The sequence below is a fragment of the Aquarana catesbeiana genome, linkage group LG09 (assembly GCF_042186555.1).
Source record: "Aquarana catesbeiana isolate 2022-GZ linkage group LG09, ASM4218655v1, whole genome shotgun sequence".
In the NCBI taxonomy this organism is placed as follows: domain Eukaryota; kingdom Metazoa; phylum Chordata; class Amphibia; order Anura; family Ranidae; genus Aquarana; species Aquarana catesbeiana.
Genome location: NC_133332.1, coordinates 272,149,550 through 272,176,869, shown reverse-complemented (window position 1 = coordinate 272,176,869; position 27,320 = coordinate 272,149,550). Strand labels below are relative to the sequence as shown.

Here is a 27,320-nt window from a genome sequence, read left to right as displayed (position 1 = left end):
CCAGGCACCCCCTCACCTACTCCAGTATCTCCCTTGTACCCCCCCTCACCAGGGGACTTTGCCACACCAACCATTTCCTAGTCAATGTACTCCTCTGCAACCACCCTAGTCCAAGGCCTCCTTTACAGCTCACCCAAAGTAAGAGCCTCCTCTGCACCCTGCTTTCCGAATCCAGGTCCTTCATCAACCCCACTTTTCAAGTCCAGGGCCTCCTCTACACCCCTCCCAGTCCTGGGCCTCCTCTACACCCCTCCTAGTCCTGGGCCTCCTCTGCACCCCCCAGTCCAGGGCCTCCTGTGTACCCACCTCCCCACTCCAGCACCTCCTCTGCACCCCCCTCCCCAGTCCAGGGCCTCTTCTGCACCCCCCCCCCAGCCCAGGGTCTCCTGAAGGCTGTTTGGGCACTGGGCAGGACTAGGAGGGAGATCTGCCTGTCCATTACACTTGATCGGGCAGCAGCGACACCCTGAGAGCAGCGGTTCCCAGTGGAGGTGGGGGTGGCACCCCTAGATGCGTCACCCGGGGCAGCCCCCCCCTAGTTTTGGCCCTGGCCATATACTCCTCTCCCTGCACATACTACCCACCACCATATACTCCATACTCCTCTCCTGCACATAATACCCACCGCCATATACTCCACACCATTCTCCTGCACATACTACCCACTGCCAGACACGCCGCACTATACATTCCCCATTTAACATTACCGCATTCTGCACTATGTAAGCCATCTCATACTCTATTAAACCACACACCCTTTAAGCCACACCCAATATTTAGCACACTTTGAACTACATCCATATTTTGCTGTAACCATGCCCAGAAAACAAAAGTACCAACCAAGAAATGGTTAGCCAGGGGCCCTAAAGGAAATGGCCAGAGCCAAGATTCATTCCTTGATAATACTCTGCAGCAACACCAATACTCCAAATTTGAAGAAGCTGAATACGCTTGAGGGTCAAATTCTAGGTACTCACACCAAGTAAAATAAGCCTTCCAAGTATAACAATAATCCTTAAAAGGAGTTGTTTTATGGTGGAATCAATGTCTAATAAAGACCTTTTAACCCACAGCACCATTTCAATTGCAAAGCTATTAAGGGCAGCAATTGAGAAGTAGGATAGGGAATCAGGCCCTGGGACAGAAGGTTCAGCCACTGTGGAAATAGTATGGGGCATCTGCAATCAAGCACACCAGATCTGGATATCAGGTCAATCTTGTTAAAGTCTGAGTTGGTATAGGTGCACAGCTTGATGGGGAAGTTTTTTACTGATTGAAGTGAATATTTTTTCAGAATGAGAAAACAGAATTCTGTGGTGTTTGTGCTACAATGATGAAACATGCAGTGAGGGGACTGCTGACGTCAACACACGCACTAAGAGGAAGCCACTGGCACTATGTACATCTGTGAGCGGGATTACCTAGGCATTTTTTACACTGATCATTGTTCACTGCAGCATATGCACTCTAATAAATGAATTTTATCTATTCATTGACCAGGAATTGTATTCTGGATTATTCATTTTGATATATATTATGTGAAGCCTTAAATATTTTTTTCCAGACACCCTAGAAAATAAAACAGCGGTCGCTGAAATACTTTATGTCACACCGTATTTGTGCAGTGGTCTTTTTTGGGAAAAAACTTACTTTGAATTGAAAAATAACACCACAGTAAAGTTATCCAATTTTTTTCCTATATTGTGAAAGATGATGTTATGCCGAGTAAATTGATACCCAGCATGTCATGCTTCAAACTTGCACCCGTTCGTGGAATAGCGACAAACTTTGGCACTTCAACATCTCCATAGGCGACGTTTAAAAATGTCTACATGTTTCCTGTTTTGAGTTAGAGAGATGGTCCTGTGCTAGAATTATTGCTCTCGCTCTAACAATTGTGGTGATACCTCACATGTGTGGTTTGAACACCATTTTCATATGTATGAGCGACTGCACCCGAGCTTGGAGGGAAGGGGCGCTTTAAATTTTGAATTTTTTTTTTCTTATTTATTTTACTTCTTATTTTTACACTGTCTCTTTAAAAAAAAATGGATCATTTTTATTCCTATTACAAGAAATGTGAAAAACATCCCTTGTAATAGAAAAATGCATGACAGGACCTCTTTAATGTGAGATCTGGTGTCAAAAAAGACCTCAGATCTCACATTTACTTAAAAGCAATTTAAAAAAAAAAAATAAACAAAATGTCTTTTTATTTTTTCAATAAAGGCCCTTGGGCAGAAGTGACGTTTGACGTCCCTGCCATCATGCAATCGCACAGAGTCGAGTGGGGACCATCATTTCCTCACTCGACTTCCTGCCTCTCAGAGGACAGCATCGGATCGCCTTTGCCGCTACCAATGCTACCAAAGTGACGCAGGTGATTGGGACGCAGCGGGAGGGGGAGTGGGCCCCTCTTCCGCCGCTGATAAAAGTGATCTTGCGGCGAATCCATCGCGTAGACCACTTTTATCTGAAAGCGCAGCGGACCGCTTTATTTAAGAAAAATACCGGGGTTATGGCAGCTATCTGCTGCCATAACGGTAGGTAACGTTAAAGGACCGACGTATATCGATGGCGGGCAGTCCGTAAGTGGTTAAGGAACGTTCATCAATTCACGTGATTTGTTCAAAACCATCAATTTATATTTACCACTAAAACTAAATGTATTTATTTGCATGGTTATTTAAATTTTATGTTTCTTATATATGATTTGTATAGATTTACTTTATGTATTTGATTTGTCTGTATATATACACATTTTTTTTATATTTTTGGTAGATTAGAAGTGCTGCCTTTATTTTGTTGTATTACAAACCAGCAAGTCTACAGAGCCAGCCAGTGATTGCAGGTCCAGTTTGGCCTTGGGACTGCGGAAGGACAGTTTCAGTGAATTTCCATACAAGCAGCAGTTCCCAGAGAGGCTGCTACAATGATAAAGTCAGGACATAGGGCCCTGCAGTGAAGTATCAGATTTAGTCCGATTTGGGAAGACCCTGCGCTTGTTAGCTGGAGGAGACGATTGAGGACTAATGCCGCGTACACACGGTCGGACTTTTCGTCTACAAAAGTCCGACAGCCTGTCCAACAGACTTCCGACGTACCTTCGGCGGACTTGCGGCAGACTTTCTTACGAACGGACTTGCCTACACACGACCACACAAAAGTCCGACGGATTCGTACGTGATGACGTACACCGGACTAAAATAAGGAAGTTCATAGCCAGTAGCCAATAGCTGCCCTAGCATGGGTTTTTGTCCGTCGGACTAGCACACAGACGAGCGGATTTCGGGGTCCGTCGTACTTACGACGTAAAGATTTGAAGCATGTTTCAAATCTAAAGTCCGTCGGATTTGAGGCTAAAAAAGTCCGTTGAAAGTCCGGAGAAGCCCACACACGATCGGATTACCAGCCAGCTTTAGTCCGTCAGCGTCCGTTGGACTTTTGTAGACGAAAAGTCCGACCGTGTGTACGCGGCATAAGTATTTTGGCATGAAACTGCCAACATCTTGACAGGATAGTCTTCTAAAGACTTGTCTAAAATTCAGATGAAATACATCCTACATCCTCTGAACACTAAGCTAAACTGAGCTCTGGAGAAAGTACAGGGGTAAAGCCACTAGAGGGAACCTGGCCCAAATGCTTTTTTAAATTGTATTGTGTCCAAACCACCTGCAGGTGGTAGAAAATCCACCAGAAGAGTACCAACAGGATAAGTTGTGTCCTACAATAAATAATGTCATGAACTACATTAGAAATCATACAGTTTCAGTAGCACCACACTCCATTTATTTCCTAAATAAATTAGACTGAATATTTACCCATCCATCAGTATAGAATACCTGTAATCCAGGCTTATTCATCTGAGAGGTGAGATTCATTGGTTCCCTCTCCAGAGCTTGTAACATTCTAAACATATCAATTGTTAGTTCACTGAACTTAACCTGTAATATATATAAAAAAAAGTTGATTTAATCAAACAAATTGATTCAGTTATATAAAAAAAAAAAAAAAACAAGGCAAACCATTTTTACCATTTGTTATATATGACCAAATACATTTTACAAAGAAGGGATGTAAATATGTACACATTTGAATAGATTTGCATCAAATACATGTATAGTTCACTATTCAGACAGCATTTCAAAGGTCTATAGTTCAGTTTTTATAATTAAAGCCGAAGACATTTTATTGATTTATTTACTTTACGGGTATTTATATTGCACTGACAATTTATACAGAGCTTTACATACTGTACATCCACATCAGTCCCTGCCCTGAAGGAGTTTACAGTCGGAGGTCCCTATCTCATGTGCATACACACATGCACGCACATACTGTACTTAGGTTAATTGACTCCTGTCTAAATTGGCCTAACAGCATGGCTACATAATGGAAAACAATGCATTCAAAAGGCAAGGGAGGCTGTGGTTCATCATGAGAGAAGTAAGGAAGGGAGTGCCTTCCTGCTCTGAAAAGCACAGTAATATCTGCATAGCTTCAAAAATTTCAATATCTTATTTGGGACTTGTCAAAAATACTAGTAATATTAAAAAAATATATATAAATAAAATTTGTGTATATAGTCTGAACATTTACCTTTCACCGTTTGAATTATTTTTTCCTTCACATTCACTTGGACTTATTCACATGTCCCTTGATGCAGTTTGATGGACATTAGGTTTTTCATATGTTTATACACGTCTTCTCACTACTGTGCATAATATGTTTTGCTTTGTATGTGACATTATTGGTCAATTGATGTGTAATTTTGCACTGTCACTTTATTGATTTTATTCTTAAAATCTTAAAATCTGTGTTTGGGGTCGTTATCATGATAGAATACTGCCCTGCGGCCCAGTCTCTGAAGGTTAGGGGATCATGCTCTACTTCAGTACATCACAGTACATGTTGGCACTCATGGTTCCCTCAATGAACTGTAGCTCTCCAGTGCCAGAAGCACTCATGCAGCCCCAGACCATGTCCCTCCCACCACCATGCTTGACTGTAGGCAAGACACACTTGTCTTTGTACTCCTCACCTGGTTACCGACACACACGCTTGACACCATCTGAACCAAATAAGTTGATCTTGGTCTCATCAGACCACAGGACATGGTTCCAATAATCCATGTTCTCAGTCTGCTTGTCTAGCAAACTGTTTGTGGACTTTTTTGTGCATCATCTTTAGAAGAGGCTTCCTTCTGGGACGACATGCAGACCAAGTTGATGCAGTGTGTGGCGTATGGTCTGAGCACTGATAGGCTAACCCCCCACCCCTTCAACCGCTGCAGCAATGCTGGCAGCACTCATGCATCTATTTCCCAAAGACAACCTCTGGATATGATGCTGAGCGCACATCAACTTCTCTGGTCGACCATGGCAAGGCCTGTTCTGAGTGGAACCTGTCTCAGTGGGTCCAGCCTGAGAATTTGATCGGGGTCTTGTACTTGAGAGAGGAATATCAGGAGGCGGGAAATGAAGGACCACCCCTGAGGGACAATCCTCATGGCAAAAATGAGCATCCCTAACAGGGATCGTAGCTGTCTCTTGCTACACCCTTGTGAAAGGGTAAAGGCATGAATAACCGACCTGATCTGTGACAATTTGTCGGGAGGTAGGCTGGCCTGCATGGAGCGAGTGTCTATAGTGATGCCTAGGAAGGAAATGGACTGTGCCGGGCCTTATGTTCTGCTATGGGCACGTTGAGATTGCCAAATAACACTGTTAACCTGTCCAAGTCTAACGGGGGCTCGCCAATCCAATCGATCAGCAGGAAGTCATCGAGGTAGTAAATGACTTTCTGGTATTGTGCTTGGTGCAACAGGATCCAGGTAAGGGACTGAGCGAAGGTATCAAATAACCACGGGAGACTTTTAGAGCCAAAAGTCAACTTGGTGGCAAAGTTAGACAAACCTTTCCATTTGATGCCATGCCATCGCCAGAGGGATGGCTCAATGGGCAGTAATTTGAACACATCTGAAATGTCCACTTTGGACAGCCATGCACCCGGGCCTATGTGAATAATGGCTTAAATAGCTAGGTCAACCAATACGTATTTAAGTGAAAACTCCTCAGAAGGAATTAGGGAGTTTAAACTTGGGATGTGAGAACAATGAGGCGCAGAAAAGTCGTACACCAACCAAAGTTTATTTGAAACCTTGCCCTTGGCAAGTCTAATAGGGTTAACTCTCTAAGAAGTGAAAGGAGACTCAGCAAAGGGGCTAATGAACCCCCAGTCCAGTTCGAACTGCACAAGATATCTATGGCCAGCTCGTCGGTGGCAGCTGAAAGGAGGTTCCTGCGTTTGTGGGTCGAGTGAGGCCGGTATGAAATCCTGACGTGAATCAGTGTATCAGGAAGGCAGCCAGTGAGGGAGTCGGGTGTGAGGAAAGGTAAAAACCCAAGCCACCGGACATCCACTTGGCCTAGTCATGTGGTGTGCTGCTTGAGGTTGCACGTGACTTTAGGATGCGCTCTGTGGCACGAAACGCAAATATGAAGCAGCCGGCATTGGCTAAAGTTGCAAGTCCCAACTTGTCCACCTGGGGTGGCTGTGTGAGGGCTGGCAAGCCTTGCCTGGAACCAGAGGTGGAGGGGAAGTTGAGAGGGTGTATAGAACCTGTATTGAAGCACCAGTTCGCATTATGGGTGGCAGATTGACAGATGGCACAGAGTGGGGAGCGTAGACCCACAAACTGGTGGCAGAACAGCTCTGTATCGATGATACTCCAATTGGTGCTGGCCTGAATCTGCAAAAGCCTGGCTGCTGCCTTAGCTGAAATCGACCGGTGGCAATAGTAGAACGAAAACTCTCTGTTCTTGTAACCTAGATCCACCACTGCGTGGAGGTACAAGTCCAGCTCTTCCCTCCTACTGGGGTTGGCTGAGCAAAGGACATCCCTAACCATCCCAAAGGCCAGCACAAACTCTAACGCATAGCTTGCGGTTGAGCCTGTGGTCTTTAGATTTAAGGACCACTGAGATATCCCCCCCCAGGTATTGGATTTGTTCTTGGCCACATCATGGACCGATATGAGGAGGGAAGAAAGATCAACATCCCCACCGTCCAAGACGTCCCTCCCAATGTCGGCTGGGACGCAGCTTGGTGCACTTCCAGGACTCCCACTCTAGCCTGGACGTCGGAGACTGCTGTGGACAATGTGGTGACCATGGAGTGGAGCTGGGCGATAGCCGAGATCGACTACAAGGATGCCTGCTGGGTGACGGTCTGAGCTGCCACTGGCGATGGGAAGAGCAGGCTAAATAGCTCGGCTTTCCTGGCTGTGGCAGGGTAGGAAATGTCCCTATGCCCCAGCTCTGCTGTGAGCTTGGGGATGGTCCGAGCCCTGAGGGATTTTACTCTGCCGCTCTCTGAACCCGCAAAGGGTTACAGAGGGGCAGAAGCGAACTCTCCACTGCCGGCCTGCGACATGGCTCCAGCTAAGACAAGGAGAAGGGGACTGCGTGTGTTAAGATGAGTTGTAAAGGCAGGAAGGGACAGAGGAGTTGCATACAGAAAAAAGACAAAAAGGAAAACGAGAAGGACAGAAAAAGGAACGACAGGCACAGTGAAGAAGCCGGTTTATGTTCTGAAGCTTAGAACGCTGTTGAGTGGAAATTTAGAAAACTCAAAAAAGTGTGTGGCAACCAAGGTGAGCCAGGAGGTGACTGGCCAGGTAAGAAATAGCTCGGGTGCCCGTCAGTGCTGAGCACAAACCTGTGGACCAGAGGCGTACAGGGGCAAGAAGCTGAAGTCTGGTAAGGCCCAAGCAGGAATGTTGCGTTCTGTAGTTCGTGACGTGTGCTCGGCCTACTAACGCTTGCACTGCCAGCAAACTCAACTTTAAGCGACCTTGTCTGCATAGGTGAAGGGTTGCCCTTTGAAAACAGAGTGTAATGCAAAGAATTTATAAACATCAAACCAACATGATGGATTATCACGGTACCATGGAGGGATTTATACACTTAATAATTTTCAAATAAATTTATTTTACAAAAGGTAATACATAGAAAAGCAATATAAAATTAGTAAGGCTAGTCTAATAAGGTTCAACAACATTAGTTACAGTATATGTCAAAGGAATGGTTAATGCGTTTCACATTTATGCTTCTTCAGAACCAAATATTCCTGACTTGTAACAGAAGAACCCTGATTGGAGAATAGGAAGAGTTTTAAGTCATTTATGCTGGATATATTAGACCAATACGGACATAAAATCATTGTCTCATTTAATGAAAAATCTATATATAGACTTCTTGATAATTTTAACAGTGATCGTAACTTACATATTTATAGACCAACCCAAGCAGCCAAAAGCGGTGTGTTCTCAAAAAAGGGAGAAGTGGTACAGATCGTATGCCCAGATCAGGCCCTTAAATGATAAAAAAGGCTTACCAATATAACCTTTAAGCAAACAACATTCAATAGACCAAATAATTAGCCAATCAACCTGATAAGCTATGTTATACTTACTAAATTGTCCCAATACTAATGGGGGCGAGCAGTCGTATTCCACAAATATAGCAGATTACGCCTCAGAGGGATAAATACTTGTTATGTATCACCAGGCTTCTGTATAGTTAATTAAATGATAAATTAGTAACATTAATAACAACTAATAAGTTTTGATTAGATTAAAAGTGGAAAGAGGTGTAGGTATATATACCTGAATAGAGATATATGTGCGCTATGGCGGCGTGTATTGCAATCTTTATGAATAAAATGGTGCAGTCACAGATGGCAGCAATCCAGATGGAATAAAGAGATGTCTGAGGAATCCCAGATAGTAATGGCCAGAAATGTAGACATGAATAGTCTCAAAAGATAATTTACTAAAAAGTAGATAATAAAACACATTATACATCATATAGCCCGAATCAGAAGGATAGTTTAGACCGGTAGAAACCTGAAGCGTAATCTGCTATATTTGTGAAATACAACTGCTTGCCCCAATTTACTAAGTATAATGTAGTTTATTAGGTTGATCAGCTTAATATTTTGGTCTATTGAATATTATTTGCTTAACCACCTCAATACAGTGCACTTACACCCCCTTCCTGCCCAGACCAATTTTCAGCTTTCAGCGTTCTCACAGTTTGAATAACAATTACTTAGTCATGCAACACTGTACCCATATGAAACTTGCGTCCTTTTTTTCACACAAATAGAGCTTTCTTTTGGTGGTATTTAATCACTAGTGGGTTTTTTATTTTTAGTGCTATAAATAAAAAAGACTGTACATTTTATGAAAAAAATGCCTTTTTCTTGGTTTCTGTCATAAAATTTTGCTTAATTAGTAATTTTTCTTTATAAATTTTGGCCAAAATTTATACTGCTACATATCTTTGGTAAAAATAACCCAAATTACTGTATATTATTTGGTCTTTGTGAACGTTATAGAGTCCACAAACTATGGCCCCAATCACTGAAAATTGATCACATCTGATCAGGCCTTCAGTACATCAGGTGAATCTCATTTCTTGAGACACTAACAAGTCAGGAAAGTACAAGTACCCCCCAAATGACCCCTTTTTAGAAAGTAGACATTCCAATGTATTAAGTAAGTAGCATGGTGAGTTTTTTATAAGTTGTAATTTTTTCCCACAATTCTTTGCAAAATGAAGATTTTCTTTTTTTTTTTTTTTTTTTTTTTTTTACAAAATTGTCAAATTATCAGGTTATTTCCCACACAGAGCATATGCATACAACAAATTACACCCCAAAATACATTCTGCTACTCTTCCTGAGTATGGCAATACCACATGTGTGAGACTTTGAGACTTTTACACAGCCTGGCCACATACAAAGGACCAACATTGAAGTAACACCTTCAGGCGTTCTACGAGCATAAATGACACATCTCATTTCTCAACCACCTATTACATTTTTAAGGGCCCTGGAGCACCAGGACAATGGAACTGCCCACAAAATGACCCCATTTTGGAAAGCAAACACCCCAACATATAATCTATGAGGCATAATGAGTCTTTTGAACGGTTCATTATTTTCCAGAAGTTTTTGGAAAATGTGGGGGAAAAAAAATGAACGCATTTGGCAGGCGGATGCGCGGTAGCTCCATGAGCGGTCGCTCGTTCTGAGAGCTCTGCTCCGGCCTGCATCAACCGCCACAGCTATCATAAGCAGCAGAACCAGACGATTGGACCCCCTCCTCACCTCCTGGAGTCCTGAGGGAAACCCTCGCATGACCGGAGGCTCAGCCAGACGGGACCTATCCCGATATCTTGATCCCGGCCCTCGGATCGCGGCCTCCTCGAAAATGGCGGCCGCCGGCGCAACCCGAGCCCTCTCACAGAATCCAGCGGCATCCCTGGAAGATTTCCCTCCTCTGTCCTCACACAAAGACAGGATGCAACCCCAAACTGTGAGTAACCCTCAGGATGGGATATTATCAACATCCACCGTAGACTCTATAGGCTGCAGTCCCATGGATGTCCCCCCCCTATCTCAGATGGAGGAGAGCTGTTATACATCAGGTCCTCAGAATGTCTCCCCTGCTCCCATTCCCACAGATTTCTCAGCTCTCATGGAAACTTTCTCCAATATGCTCTCAAGGGGTTTAGCCCACAATGCCTCACAAATCACCACCACTATACAAGCCGACCTGCAGCAGCTGGGTGCAAGAATTGAAGCAATTGAATCTAAGACTGATCAAATTGCTGCAGTTACCAACCAGAACACTGACAGGATTCAAGATTTACATAACCAACTGGACATGGCGTACTCAAAACTCGACGACCTCGAAAATAGGTCTCGTAGATATAACTTTAGGTTAAGAGGCCTACCCGAATCGTTCAAGGACACAGATAAAATTGTTCGCTCTTTCATCAAAAATTTAATTCCGGACATACCAGACTATAGGCTGGAACTAGACCAAGCACATACCTCCTCGCCAAGACGGCCTGCCCAGGGACATAGTGGTTAAACCCCACTTCTTCAGAGTCAAAGAAGAAGTCATGCACAAAGCAAGGGAATCAGAAAACCTCTCCATCCAAGGACACCCGATCCAAATTTTTGCAGATCTCTCCCCCTTCACGATACAAAGATGGAGATCCTTAAAACCACTTTTGCTCATCCTATCGCAAAAATCGATCGCTTACAGATGGCCGTTTCCCTTTCGCCTCAACTTTGCCTATTTAAATAAATCCTACAGCTTCACGAACTTTGGTGATGGGGAACGTTTGCTGCTTCAACTGGGTCTGATTTCCCACTCTCCGGCATCATCAGCTGCTATGGATCCCAGAACACCTCAATCTGCGAAAAGACCACCCCCAACGAGTCCCATCCAACCCTTATGGCACAAACAACAAGCCAAGAGATCCAAAGATGGACGCCCTCCTTAATGAAAAGTCTGCTATCAACATTGCTTTCTTCTCCCCAGGATCTCCTGTGGTAGTCTTCTGGCACTGGGACACTGACTTTCCAAGCCCCCGTTTTCCTCTGGCAGGGTTTAAGCCAGAGCTTCATTGATTCTGAGACGTTTTCGTTCTGCCTCATTTTTCTCAGGACTCCTTCAATTTTGTATTTATGGTTCTAGTTTTGGTTTTATTTATTTTTTTTTTTTCTGGCGGTATGGCTGGAGTGGCTGCACTTCGCCTCCACGAGTTTCGGAGTGGTATTTTCCCCCACTCTGAGACACCTCCACAACCCACTTTTTTGGGGTTTTGCTCCTTGGGAAAACCTTGCAGGGGGTGGCATTTTGCCCCCTCCTCCTGTAAGGGTTCTTAGATTGTTATTAGGATATAATAAGAATGATTGCCTGGTTTTGGATTTTATTTTACATTGCTTTTGACATGTCTTGTCTCTTTTGTTTTACATTGCTTTTGACATGTCTTGTCTCTCCCTCTCAGGGTCGATCTTCCCCCAATATCTCCCCTCCTCCTCTCACCTGTTCCCAGAGTCACTCAGACGCCCGACAAAGCACCTACAACCCAGATTCCAAAACTCGCAGGCTGTGAAGGCTTGGACACATGCACAAATCTTGAAGTCTCAGGTAAGCACTTGTTGTATGATGCGCACATCCCCCCCCTCTGATCCATGCATTCTGACACACTCATTCCCCCCCCCCCCCCTATGTATAGCCACGCACAATGTGCAGGGAATGAACTCTCCGGTCAAAAGACGTAAACTATTTAACCACTACAAGTCACAAAAAAAAATTGCAGTCCTTTTATTACAGGAAACTCACTTCCCATCCTCGTACAACCCCTCTTTCTTACATGGGCACTACCCTCAATTTTTTCTTTCCAATGCTGATAATAAGACTAAGGGGGTGGCCATTTGCTTTGCAAAAAACCTTAAATTCTCACCCTCCAAAGTTATTAAAGACCAAGCGGGCAGGTTTCTTTTGGTAAAAGGCACGATTGAGGGATCATTGTACTCCTTTATTTCTTATTACGCCCCAAACAAGGGTCAGGCTTCCTTTTTCTCTTCTATGATGTCCACACTAGGTCCGCAACTTGAGGGGAAAATAATAATGGGAGGAGACACAAATCTCCCTTTTGATATTTCTCTAGACAAATCGGGGTCTGGACCCCCTCGTTCTAGAAAACCTCCAAAACAAAGTACTAAGATAGCCCCCACACTGTGTTCCCTAGGCCTTGTGGACATCTGGAGAGAAATGAAACCGTGCGGACATCTTTAAACCTGGCCCTCACCTCCGAGGCTGAGAAACAGCTTTGGTGGTCAGGAGCCCGCTTCTACTACCAAACTGATAAAATAGGAGCTAAATTAGCAGACAAATTGTCACCAAGACCGCGATCCGTTACCTTCCCCAAAATTCGTACTCAATCGGGTGAACTATCTCAAAACCCAAAACGCATAATGGAAACATTTCACGATTTTTATACTTCACTATATAAAAAGGAACAAACAACACCTAGCCACTCCATTTCAGACTTTCTAAACAACCTCACCCTTCCCAAATTATCTCCTGAACATTCGGACCTCCTAGATGATCCAATCTCTGACTCAGAAGTTCTCAGGGTGATTAAGCACCTGAAACAAAACTCAGCCCCGGGACCAGACGGCTTTTCCGTTGGATACTACAAAAAATTTGGCCCTATATTAACCCCGTACTTAGTCAAATTCTTCAATTCTCTCAGGTCTGGCTCTCCCTTGGATAAAGCCCTAAACCTTGCTTTCATATCGGTCATTCCAAAACCCGGCAAAGATACATCTCTGGTCTCCAATTACCGTCCTATCGCCTTAATCAACAATGATCTAAAAATCTTAACAAAAGTACTTTCCAACCGGTTAGCATCCTGCATAGCTCTTTACATCAATAAGGACCAGGTGGGCTTCATCCCGGGGAGACAAGGACCTGACCAGATCAGGAGAGCAGTTGACATAATCTCACTTCTCAATGGGATGGGGCCCCCCACAAAACGGTTATTTGTTATCAATCGACTTGCAAAAAGCTTTTGACACAGTCACCTGGCCTTACCTATTCAATGCACTAGAGCGCTGGGGTTTTGGTCCACGTTTCTTGAACATTCTTCGAGCCCAAGTGCACAGGTCAGGTTGCAGGGCTACTACTCCGAACCGCTTGCTATAGAAAAGGGAACTAGACAGGGGTGCCCTCTTTCCTCCCTTCTATTCGCCATAGCCATGGAATCTCTGGCTATTGCTATTAGAAATCACCCTGATATTAAAGGGGTGTTATGTGGTAAACGAGAGCACAAATGCGCGCTTTTTGCTGACGATTTGTTGCTCTTCGTGACTTCCCCTCTGATATCTACTCCTAACATCTTCTCCTTGCTTGATAAGTTTGGAGAGGTATCTGGTTTGCGAGTTAACGTGTCCAAATCTTCCGCCCTGAACATTACGGTCCCTCACAATGTTTTACGTAGCTTACAAAATCACTTCCCGTTTTCCTGGAACGAGGCTTCACTTCCTTACCTAGGGGTCAATCTCTCCGCAAGTATAGCCTCCCTCTACTCATCTAACTATCCGGCCATCTTCCGCAAACTGATATCAGACCTCTCCCTTTGGGATAGACATAACTTATCTTGGCTAGGCCGTATTAACGCAATCAAAATGACCCTCCTCCCCCGCATACTTTACTTATTCAGATCCCTGCCCATCCCTATCCAAAAATCGCAAATACACATGCTCCAATCCAAAATCAATAAATTCATTTGGGGCTCGAAGGGAAGTCCTTGCACACAAAATATCCTATTCCGACCTAAATCACAAGGTGGTCTAGCCTTACCTAACATTTGGTGGTACTATCAGGCAGCTCAGCTGGCCCAGATTTCCATTGTATACTCAAAGGGCCCGAAACCAGATTGGGTATCAATGGAGCGTCATGCAGTCCCTCTCCACACGATTGATTTTTTGCTTTGGTCCCCCACTAAACTGAGATCACCCATTCTAGCCCCCACATTATACCACTCTCTGGCTTTATGTGACTGGCTACATAAAAATCCCTCCCTGATCTCCACCCTCAAACCCCTGACACATATTTTTCATAATCCCGACTTCCCGCCAGGAATGAACATTTTAGCGTTTAGCTGGTGGCTGAATAAGGGTTTACTTAGAATAGGGAATTATTTCACATCCACAGGCCCGATTTCTCTGGCATTCTGTACTAGTAAGTTTGAAATGCCTCCAGCTGAACGTTTCCGTTTTATGCAAATACAGCATTTCCTTCATTCCATTTGGCCAAATAAATCTGAACCCCCCACAGTCACTAACTACGAATCATGGTGCGCGGGTGCAACGGATCAGAGAGGGGGGATCTCCATCATATATGCTTCGCTTGCCTCAGTGGTGTCCAAGCCTCCATACGCCTTATCCTGTCAAAAAGACCTTGATATCTCTTGGGAAAGGGATCAATGGTTCTCTTGCTTTCATCGCTCTTTTAAAGGAATCTTAAATGTTTCTCTAATGGAGGCTAGCATTAAGGTGCTTATGAGGTGGTACAGGGTACCTTCTCTCCTTGCAAGGATATACCCAGATGCTTCCCCGCTGTGTTTCCGCAGGTGTAACCATATAGGGACACTGTACCACGTATGGTGGTCCTGCCCACGAATAAGGAGCTTATGGAACAAAGTATTCTCAGTGATCCGCAAAGTAACCACTGTTCAGATTACTCAAAACCCAGAGATTGCTCTACTAAATCTGAAAGTGGAAAAGGTTGATAAATATACCCAACAACTGATCTTTTTTATCCTGCTGGGCACCAAAATCACAATAGCTTCTTGTTGGAAAAAACGCAGGGTCCCTTTCGCAGCGGTGAAGCATAGAATATCCTGGATTATGGTGCAAGAGAAGATAGTTAGCATTATACAAGACAAAGTTCCCATTTTCAAACTCACATGGGAACCCTGGGCTAATTTCTGCCATATTCCCTTATGCCCTGGCGTCAGACAACCAGGTCAACAGGTGCCCTGAGTGACTCTACTGATAATCCTTATCACTTGAGAATCTCGTCTGACCCTTCCCCTTTCTCCTCCCTCTGGTCTTTCTTCCTTATCCTTATATTCTCTCAGTTTCTCTTGTTTATTCCTCTGAAAGCTGGATCACCCTGACACTCTTCTAATTGATTATCTTAAGAGAGGTAGGGAGTTACCTCTACAATTCCTGGGCTCTTCAAGCCTAGGGCTATCTAGCTGTAAATGCTTTCCCCCAAGCTAGATTATATATAGCTAAGTAGGTTAGGTCACTTGACCATAGACATTAGTGGGGTAGGGTTTTTCAAGTTTCTAGATCAGAATAATGATATAGGGTTCTCCCGTTTAGGGCGGACTCGGCCGGATCGGGGGCTCGGGGGGGGGGGGGGAGGCCCCTTGCCCGCAGTGTGTTCCCCTATGGGGGGGCACGAACGCCTCCCCTGTTCCCTGAGCCCTCGCAAATCCGAAAGCTGTCTTTTCTATCTTTATAGTCGCATTACCACCCCCAACAAAGTATTACCTCTGCCTCTTCTAGTCGTTTGATCTTGCAGAATATACATCCTGTCTCACTCTCGCTAATGAGACATGATATTCCTTGCTAAAACTCTTGACATGTATAAAGTTATAGCACAAAATGTTGTTCATCACATCCTGTTTTGCGAGGCTTCGCTTCGGATTTATTTGTACTTTCTGTTCACTTACGTCTTATTTCTTTGAACTGCATGATACAAATGTTATGACTAAACTTCTATTAATAAAAATTTACTGAAAGAAAAAAATGAACGCTTTTTTTTTTTTTTTTTTTTTTTTTTTTACACAAAGTTGTCAATTTATAAGATATTTCTAACACATAGCATGTATATAGCAAAAATTATACCCCAAAATACATTCTGCTACTCTTCCCGATTATGATGATACCACATGTGTGAGACTTTTACACAGCCTGGCCACATACAGAGGCCCAACATTGAAGTAGTACCTTCAGGCGTTCTAGGAGCATAAATTACACATCTCATTTCATTCCTACCTATCACACTTTTGAAGGTCCTTGAGCACCAGGACAATGGAATTACTCACAAAATTACCCCATTTTGGAAAGCAAACGCCCCAACGTACATTCTATGAGGCATGGGCTGCAAATAGGTACTCGGGTAACTTGATGAGCTGCAGACAAGTACTCGGGGTACTCTGATGGGCTGGTGACAGGTACTCGGGTACTCTGATGGGCTGGCGACAGGTACTCGGGTACTCTGATGGGCTGGCGACAGGTACTCGGGTACTCTGATGGGCTGGCGACAGGTACTCGGGTACTCTGATGGGCTGGCGACAGGTACTCGGGTACTCTGATGGGCTGGCGACAGGTACTCGGGTACTCTGATGGGCTGGCGACAGGTACTCGGGTACTCTGATGGGCTGGCGACAGGCACTCGGGTACTCTGATGGGCTGGTGACTGCTATTCGGGTACTCAGATGAACTGTGACACAGTACTCGGGTACTCAGATGAACTGTGACAGGTACTCGGGTACTCAGATGAACTGTGACAGGTACTCATATGGACTGACAGGTACTCAGATGAACTGTGACAGGTATTTTGATGGGTGGTGACAGGTCCTCTTTACGGGGGGGGAGGCAATTAGTGTGATTGGTGTACACTGTAAGCAGTAACAAGATGTTACCGCAATCTCCTTCTCACACATAATCGGTGTGTGAGGAGGAGAACCCGGCAACATCTCGTTACCGCGGTTTGTTGACATTTAGTGATCAGCTGTGAAAGGATCATAGTCGATCATGTGGTAAACAGCCGCCGGCCAATGGCTGTTTACCAGCGTTGGTGATGAGCAGTGTTACCGGGAACACGCCGCCACCGACGAGATCGCGCGCATGCGCCGTGCAAAGTGGGGCGGTACCACCTATGATCAGACGTGACTTCACCACGGCCGATCACGTGGTAAACAGCCATGCCCAATGGCTGTTCACTCCACTCGGTGGTGAGCGATGTCTCCGTGACATGCCCCCACCGAAGGACTACGATCACGCGCATTCCCTGTTTAAATGGAGGGCCGTCATATGACGCCCTCCCAGAACGAGAGCCGTGCCGCCTGGCTGTCATATGACAGCCTGCGGGCAGCAAGCGGTTAAAGGCTATATTGGTAAGCCTTTTTTATTATTTAAGGGCCTGATCTGGGCATACGAATCCGTACCACTTCTCCCTCTTTTGAGGGCACACCGCTTTTGGCTGCTTAACCACTTGCCGACCGCCTCACGTCTATATACGTGAGCAGAATGGCACGGGCAGGCAAAATCACGTACCCATACGTGATTGCCTTCCCGCGGGCGGGGGGTCCGATCGGACCCCCCCGGTGCCAGCGGCGGTCGGCATGTGTCTAGGAGCGATGAGAGACGAGGGGGAGACCATCCGATCGTGGCCCCCCCCTCGCGATCACTCCCAGCCAATGAGGAACATCCCCTGCCTGTGTATAGTACACACAGGCAGAGGATGTGATGTCATCTCTCCTCGGCTCGGCAGTTTCCGTTCTAGCGCCGAGGAGAGAAGACATGTAAGTGCACCAACACACACACACAGTAGAACATGCCAGGCTCACAAAACACCCCCGATCCCCCCCCGACCCTCCCCCCTCCCTGTAACACTGACACCAAGCAGTATTTTTTTTTTTCTGATTACTGCAGGGTGTCAGTTAGTGACAGCTACTGTGGTAGGACAGTGAGTGTTAGCCCCCTTTAGGTCTAGGGTACCCCCCTAACCCACCCTAATAAAGTTTTAACCCCTTGATCACCCCCTGTCACCAGTGTCACTAAGCGATCATTTTTCTGATCGCTGTATTAGTGTCGCTGGTGACGCTAGTTAGGAACGTAAATATTTAGGTTCGCCGTCAGCGTTTTATAGCGACAGGGACCCCCATATACTATCTAATAAATGTTTTAACCCCTTGATTGCCCCCTAGTTAACCCTTTCACCACTGATCACCGTATAACCGTTACGGGTGACGCTGGTTAGTCGGTTTATTTTTCATAGTGTCAGGGCACCCGCCGTTTATTACCGAATAAATGTTTAGCCCCCTGATCGCCCGGCGGTGATGTGCGTCGCCCCAGGCAGCGTCAGATTAGCGCCAGTACCGCTAACACCCACGCACGCAGCATACGCCTCCCTTAGTGGTATAGTATCTGAACGCATCAATATCTGATCCGATCAGATCTATACTGGCGTCCCCAGCAGTCTAGCGTTCCCAAAAACGCAGTGTTAGCGGGATCAGCCCAGATACCCGCTAGCACCTGCGTTTTGCCCCTCCGCCCGGCCCAGCCCAGCCCACCCAATGCAGTATCGATCGATCACTGTCACTTACAAAACGCTAAACGCATAACTGCAGCGTTCGCAGAGTCAGGCCTGATCCCTGCGATCGCCAACAGTTTTTTTGGTAGCGTTTTCGTGAACTGGCAAGCACCAGCCCCAGGCAGCGTCAGGTTAGCGCCAGTCGCGCTAACACCCACGCACGCACCGTACACCTTCCTTAGTGGTATAGTATCTGAACGCATCAATACCTGATCCGATCAGATCTATACTAGCGTCCCCAGCAGTTTAGGGTTCCCAAAAACGCAGTGTTAGTGGGATCAGCCCAGATACCTGCTAGCACCTGCGTTTTGCCCCTCCGCCCAGCCCGGCCCAGCCCACCCAAGTGCAGTATCGATCGATCACTGTCACTTACAAAACACTAAACGCATAACTGCAGCGTTCGCAGAGTCAGGCCTGATCCCTGCGATCCCTAACAGTTTTTTTGGTAGCGTTTTGGTGAACTGGCAAGCACCAGCGGCCTAGTACACCCCGGTCGTAGTCAAACCAGCACTGCAGTAACACTTGGTGACGTGGCGAGTCCCATAAATGCAGTTCAAGCTGGTGAGGTGGCAAGCACAAGTAGTGTCCCGCTGCCACCAAAAAGACAAACACAGGCCCGTCGTGCCCATAGTGCCCTTCCTGCTGCATTCGCCAATCCTAATTGGGAACCCACAACTTCTGCAGCGCCCGTACTTCCCCCATTCACATCCCCAACCAAATGCAGTCGGCTGCATGAGAGGCATTTTTATGTCCTCCCGAGTACCCCTACCCAACGAACCCCCCCAAAAAACATGTTGTGTCTGCAGCAAGCGCGGATATAGGCGTGACACCCGCTATTATTGTCCCTCCTGTCCTGACAATCCTGGTCTTTGCATTGGTGAATGTTTTGAACGCTACCATTCACTAGTTGCGTATTAGCGTAGGATACAGCATTGCACAGACTAGGCACACTTTCACAGGGTCTCCCAAGATGCCATCACATTTTGAGAGACCCGAACCTGGAACCGGTTACAGTTATAAAAGTTAGTTACAAAAAAAGTGTAAAAAAAAAAAAAAAACAAAAAAAAAAAAAAAACACATACAAAAATATAAAATAAAAAAAAAATAGTTGTTGTTTTATTGTTCTCTCTCTCTCTCTATTCTCTCTCTATTGTTCTGCTCTTTTTTACTGTATTCTATTCTGCAATGTTTTATTGTTATTATGTTTTATCATGTTTGTTTTTCAGGTCTGCAATTTTTTTATACTTTACCGTTTACTGTGCTTTATTGTTAACCATTTTTTTGTCTTCAGGTACGCCATTCACGACTTTGAGTGGTTATACCAGAATGATGCCTGCAGGTTTAGGTATCATCTTGGTATCATTCTTTTCAGCCAGCGGTCGGCTTTCATGTAAAAGCAATCCTAGCGGCTAATTAGCCTCTAGACTGCTTTTACAAGCAGTGGGAGGGAATGCCCCCCCCCCACCGTCTTCCGTGTTTTTCTCTGGCTCTCCTGTCTCAACAGGGAACCTGAGAATGCAGGTGGTGATTCAGCCAGCTGACCATAGAGCTGATCAGAGACCAGAGTGGCTCCAAACATCTCTATGGCCTAAGAAACCGGAAGCTACGAGCATTTTATGACTTAGATTTTGCCGGATGTAAACAGCGCCATTGGGAAATTGGGAAAGCATTTTATCACACCGATCTTGGTGTGGTCAGATGCTTTGAGGGCAGAGGAGAAATCTAGGGTCTAATAGACCCCAATTTTTTCAAAAAAGAGTACCTGTCACCACCTATTGCTATGATAGGGGATATTTACATTCCCTGAGATAACAATAAAAATGATTTAAAAAAAAAATATGAAAGGAACAGTTTAAAAATAAGATAAAAAAGCAAAAAAATAATAAAAAAAAAAAAAAAAAAAAGCACCCCTGTCCCCCCTGCAAGCGTCGGTCTGGCGTCAAATGTAAACAGCAATTGCACCATGCATGTGAGGTATCACCACGAAGGTCAGATCGAGGGCAGTAATTTTAGCAGTAGACCTCCTCTGTAAATCTAAAGTGGTAACCTGTAAAGGCTTTTAAAAGGCTTTTAAAAATGTATTTAGTTTGTCGCCACTGCACGTTTGTGCGCAATTTTAAAGCATGTCATGTTTGGTATCCATGTACTCGGCCTAAGATCATCTTTTTTATTTCATCAAACATTTGGGTAATATAGTGTGTTTTAGTGCATTAAAATTTAAAAAAGTGTGTTTTTTCCCCAAAAAACGCGTTTGAAAAATCGCTGCGCAAATACTGTGTGAAAAAAAAAAATGAAACACCCACCATTTTAATCTGTAGGGCATTTGCTTTAAAAAAAATATATAATGTGTGGGGGTTCAAAGTAATTTTCTTGCAAAAAAAAATAATTTTTTCATGTAATCAAAAAGTGTCAGAAAGGGCTTTGTATTCAAGTGGTTAGAAGAGTGGGTTATGTGTGACATAAGCTTTTAAATGTTGTGCATAAAATGCCAGGACAGTTCAAAAAATCCCAAATGACCCCATTTTGGAAAGTAGACACCCCAAGCTATTTGCTGAGAGGCATGTCGAGTCCATGGAATATTTTATATTGTGACAAATATTCGGGAAAGAGACAATTTTTTTTTTTTTTTTTGCACAAAGTTGTCACTAAATGATATATTGCTCAAACATGCCATGGGAATATGTAAAATTACACCCCAAAATACATTCTGTTGCTTCTCCTGAGTACGGGGATACCACATGTGTGGGACTTTTTGGGAGCCTAGCCGCGCACGGGACCCCGAAAACCAAGCACCGCCTTCAGGCTTTCTAAGGGCGTAAATTTTTGATTTCACTCTTCACTGCCTATCACAGTTTCGGAGGCCATGGAATGCCCAGGTGGCAAACCCCCCCCCCCCCGAAATGACCCCATTTTGGAAAGTAGACATCCCAAGCTATTTGCTGAGAGGTATAGTGAGTATTTTGCAGACCTCACTTTTTGTCACAAAGTTTTGAAAATTGAAAAAAGAAAAAAAAAAATTTTTTTTCTTGTCTTTCTTTATTTTCAAAAACAAATGAGAGCTGCAAAATACTCACCATGCCTCTCAGCAAATAGCTTGGGGTGTCTACTTTCCAAAATGGGGTCATTTGGGGGGGGTTTGTGCCACCTGGGCATTCCATGGCCTCCGAAACTGTGATAGGCAGTAAAGAGTGAAATCAAAAATTCACGCCCTTAGAAATCCTGAAGGCGGTGATTGGTTTTCGGGGCCCCGTACGCGGCTAGGCTCCTAAAAAGTCCCACACATGTGGTATCCCCATACTCAGAAGAAGCAGCTGAATGTATTTTGGGGTGCAATTCCACATATGCCCATGGCCTGTGTGAGCAATATATCATTTAGTGACAACTTTGTGCAAAAAAAAAAAAAAAAAAAAAAGTGTCACTTTCCCGCAACTTGTGTCAAAATATAAAACATTCCATGGACTCAACATGCCTCAAAGCAAATAGCTTGGGGTGTCTACTTTCCAAAATGGGGTCATTTTGGGGGGGGTTATGCCATCTGGGCATTTTATGGCATTCAAAACTGTGATAGGTAGTGAGGAGTAAAATCAAAAATGTACGCCCTTAGAAATCCTGAAGGCAGTGATTGGTTTTCGGGGCCCCGTACGCGGCTAGGCTCCCAAAAAGTCCCACACATGTGGTATCCCTATACTCAGGAGAAGCAGCTAAATGTATTTTGGGGTGCAATTCCACATATGCCCATGGCCTGTGTGAGCAATATATCATTTAGTGACAACTTTTTGTCTTTTTTTTTTTTTTTTTGTCATTATTCAATCACTTGGGACAAAAAAAATTAATATTCAATGGGCTCAACATGCCTCTCAGCAATTTCCTTGGGGTGTCTACTTTCCAAAATGGGGTCATTTGTGGGGGTTTTGTACTGCCCTGCCATTTTAGCACCTCAAGAAACGACATAGGCAGTCATAAATTAAAGGCTGTGTAAATTCCAGAAAATGTACCCTAGTTTGTAGGCGCTATAACTTTTGCGCAAACCAAAAAATATACACTTATTGACATTTTTTTTTACCAAAGACATGTGGCCGAATACATTTTGGCCTAAATGTATGACTAAAATTGAGTTTATTGGATTTTTTTTAGAACAAAAAGTAGAAAATATCAATTTTTTTCAAAATTTTCGGTCTTTTTCCGTGTATAGCGCAAAAAATAAAAACGGCAGAGGCGATCAAATACCATCAAAAGAAAGCTCTATTTGTGGGAAGAAAAGGACGCAAATTTTGTTTGGGTACAGCATTGCATGTCCGCGCAATTAGCAGTTAAAGCGACGCAGTGCCAAATTGTAAAAAGTGCTCTGGTCAGGAAGGGGGTAAATCCTTCCGGGGCTGAAGTGGTTAAGTTGGTCTATAAATACGTAAGTTGCTTTCAATGTTAAAATTATCAAGAAGTCTATATATAGATTTTTCATTAAATGAGACAATGATTTTATGTCCGTATTGGTCTAATATATCCAGTATAAATAACTTCCATCTCTTCCCATTCTCCAATCCGGGTTCTTCTGTTACAAGTCAGGAATATTTGGTTCTGAAGAAGCATAAATGTGAAACGCATCAACCATTCCTTTGACATATATGTAACTAATGTTGTTGAACCTTATTAGACTAGCCTTACTGATTTTATATTGCTTTTCTATGTATTACCTTTTGTAAAATAAATTTATTTAAAAATTATAAGTGTATGAATCCCTCCATGGTACTGTGATAATCCATCATGTTGGTTCGTTGTTCATAAATTCTATATAGGATGAGGTACCCCCATAGCCTATCTTTTCAGTTTACATATCTGTAATGCAAAGAAACGTGTGACAGTAACTAACACCCGATGAGCAGCCCAAATCATGTACAGGTGTGGTTTGTTCTTAAGTTGAATCTGTATGTAAGTCGGAACTGTACATTTTTTAATGCCGTGTACACACGACCGGACTTTGACAGCAAAGGTTCGATCGTGTGAGGGCTTCATCGGACCTTTTTTGTCGAAAAATCTGACGGACCTTAGAAATAGAACATGTTTCAAATCTTTCCGACGGACTCGAGTCCTATCGAAAAATCCGTTCATCTGTATGTTAGTCCGACGGACCAAAAACGACACAAGGACAGCTATTGGCTACTGGCTATGAACTTCCTTATTCTAGTCCGGTCGTACATCATCACGTTCTAATCAGTCGGACTTTGGTGTGATCGTGTGTAGGCAAGTCCGTTTCGTTGGAACTCCGTCAAAGTCCTTCGGAGTTCAGTCCGTAGAAAAGTCAGCTTGTGTGTACGCGGCATAAGTGTACCACCAGCCAAAAAAACTATTTTTAAGCTTTTTGGATTATAAAAGGAGGAAGAGGGGGGGGGGAGGGGAAAAAAAAAAAGAGAAATGGGGAGAGAATGGAAATCCCCCTCCTCAAATAAATGGGACTTTAAGGGAAAAAACTAAGTCTAGTAGGTGAGAATCAAACACGCTTAATAAAATTAAACAATGTTTATTGAAATACAGTAAAAAGTAGTATTGTCAATACATATACAAAAATATGACCATTCAGTAGTAAAATCCAGAATTCATACGTGACTAGAGCCAACATGTTCCGCAAAAGAATTTTCGCTTCATCAGGGCTAGGCACGATGTAATTGATTCATTTAAACTACTGTTAAAATTACAAAGGAATAAGGCTATTACCACCATTCACCGGACATCAACCGCTGAACCACCCAGCACGGACTGTCTCTGGGTGCCAAAACCCAGGCAGACAATACCGGTAGGAGGCCTGGACCACACACTTAGGGCAATATAGGCTGGTAACCCGTACCCTAGGTGTAGAAAACAAAGGGAGAGGAGCTGTGATGGTTCCTAATGACAAGATTGAGCGTCCGCCCATTTCCGATGGATGGCCGCAGCCTGCGATTAGGTCTTGTGATTAGGAACCATCACAGCTCCTCTCCCTTTGTTTTCTACACCTAGGGTACGGGTTACCAGCCTATATTGCCTTAAGTGTGTGGTCCAGGCCTCCTACCGGTATTGTCTGTCTGCCTGGGATCTGGCACCCAGAGACAGTCCGTGCTGGGTGGTTCAGTGGTTGATGTCCGGTGAATGGTGGTAATAGCCTTATTCCTTTGTAATTTTAACAGTAGTTTAAATGAATCAATTACATCGTGCCTAGCCCTGATGAAGCGAAAATTCTTTTGCGAAACATGTTGGCTCTAGTCACGTATGAATTCTGGATTTTACTACTGAATGGTCATATGTTTGTATATGTATTGACAATACTACTTTTTACTGTATTTCAATAAATATTGTTTAATTTTCTTAAGCGTGTTTGATTCTCACCTACTAGACTTAGTTTTTCCCTTAAAGTTCCATTTATTTGAGGAGGGGGATTTCCATTCTCTCCCCATTTCTCTTTTTTCCCCCCTTCCCCCCCCCCTCTTCCTCCTTTTATAAGCTATACGTTAACCAGGGATGGGAAAAAACTGTCTGAAATGTCCTCCTGATATAGTCCAACCATCTTTTTCCTAAGCTTTTTGGATAGCATAGAGAAGGATTATTGCCCCTGTAATGTTTGTTTTGTTGTCTGTGCCCCTGTTCAGAAGACTTTACCTCACTTTATGTCCCTATGACAATTGGATTTTGAAAATTTTGGGTTGTTGTGGAAACCAGGATTGGTTGTAAAGCATCAGTGGAACCTTTTTCACATAATAATTCTTACAGGAATTCCTCTCACTTCCTGTTGTCTCCCTCCGTTTGAAAGTAGGATGTTTGTAACTAGGGGACCGCCTGTATGTGAAGTGAACGTAGTGAAAGGGTGCTGCAGGGTGATGTGAGGGAGGAACCTGTGTACTTTACGCCAGAAATCTCTTGATCTTTTTCTTGGTGTAATGCTTGCTTTTTTTTACAACTTCTACTTACAACTTTGTACCCCAGGACATGGATTCTCTGCTATTATTGTACATCTGAGACTACTCTCCAGATTACGCTATCCGCTTGGTTTATTTTAGAAGATCCTCCTCTTTTGCTGTTTTCACTTACTTCTGACGACCTTCATTGATACATAGCCTTAGCTATGTATCCTTAGCTATCCTAGAGCAACCCCTATCTATTGCTTCATTGAAACATGGGCTTCAAAACTTTGTCATTTAATGTGAGAGGGCTTAATAGTCAAGCAAAGAGATGCTTTGGAAGGAAACACGTCTCTACAATGTGATGTACTATGCCTCTAAAAAACGTATTTCTCCTCACAAAAACCACCGAAATTCCAGCATCCACGTTTTTCGACCATTTATTGCTCTAATGCTCCTACAAAGAAGAGAGGAGTCGCAATTCTTGTTAAAGACGATGTCATTCAAACCTTTTTGTACAGAAATTGATACCTACAGTAGATATATCATACTCATTTGTGAAATCAACAATGATGTATACACTATTGTGAATGTATAGCTACCAAACGTGAAAAAATATCTTCCATAAAAAAACTAGTGCACTAGTGGAAACTAGTGCAATCTATGAAACAAGGTAACACCATAGTGTGTGGCGACTTCAATACCATACCCAATAGTTGGATGTGTATGGATGTGTCTGACTCCTCTCACGTCCGTCACAACAGAGCTAATCTCTCACATTTCATGGCATTGGAGAATCTCCATGTGTGGAGATGTCAGCACTTGACAGAGAGAGACTACTCCTACTTTTCCAGTGTTCACCGCACCTATTCGAGAATCAACCTTATCTGGTCGATAAATGTATTTTGCAAAACATTGGTTTATCCAGCATACATAACTCCCCAATATCAATTAGTGTGGAGGGATCTTGCACGGATACTCGAGCAAACAGGTGGAAAAACAATACTGTTCTATGCAAGCACCCAGACCACAAAATCAAAATTGCTAAAACATTACAAGAATTCTTTCAAATTAATGCCTCATCCATGGCGTATCCCTTCATCACGTGGAACACCCACAAAGCCTACATGAGAGGGATGCTTATGAAACTTGGTAATGTACTAAAAAATCAGTGGAGTCAGCAGCTAGATGACCTTATAACCCCAAATTAGGGAACTGAAAAACAAAAATAAAAAATTTCAAGACTGGTTGCTTAGCTTTCAGCTTTGACCTATGTCTCTTACCCAGTTCACAACAAAATAACAATGTGAGAAAATGGAAAGCCCATTCTACTGTAATAGCAATAAAGCTGGCAAACTTCTGGCGAACCAAGTAAAGGAAAAAACTGCTAAGCAAAAAATATCTTTTATATGCCACCCTACTACAGATGCAAAATTATTAAACCCCAAAGAAATTGCCAATGTTTTCTGAGACTAATATAGTAGTCTATACAATATAACTTAACAGATGACATAGACGTTCCGCAGCCAACCCCCACTTTAATCATACATTTTTTAGACTCCAAATTCCTGCCCACAGTAGGCAAAGAACAACCAACAAGTCTTAATGCACCGATTTCTGAATTGGAAATCCAGAAAATTATTATGGCACTCCCACAGAATAAAGCTCCAGGCCTGGTTGGGTTTTCC

General features: G+C 43.8%; 1 protein-coding gene across 2 annotated transcripts in view; it reads right to left on the bottom strand.

Annotated features, from left to right (window-relative positions):
- SCAI (suppressor of cancer cell invasion) overlaps window positions 1-27,320 on the bottom strand; it is a 1,468,821-nt gene that overhangs the window by 769,560 nt on the left and 671,941 nt on the right. For both annotated transcript variants that reach the window (XM_073600351.1, XM_073600352.1), the window contains exon 9: window positions 3,843-3,944. In XM_073600351.1, coding sequence (XP_073456452.1) covers window positions 3,843-3,944 — 102 coding nt within the window. The remainder of the gene's footprint in view (window positions 1-3,842; window positions 3,945-27,320) is intronic.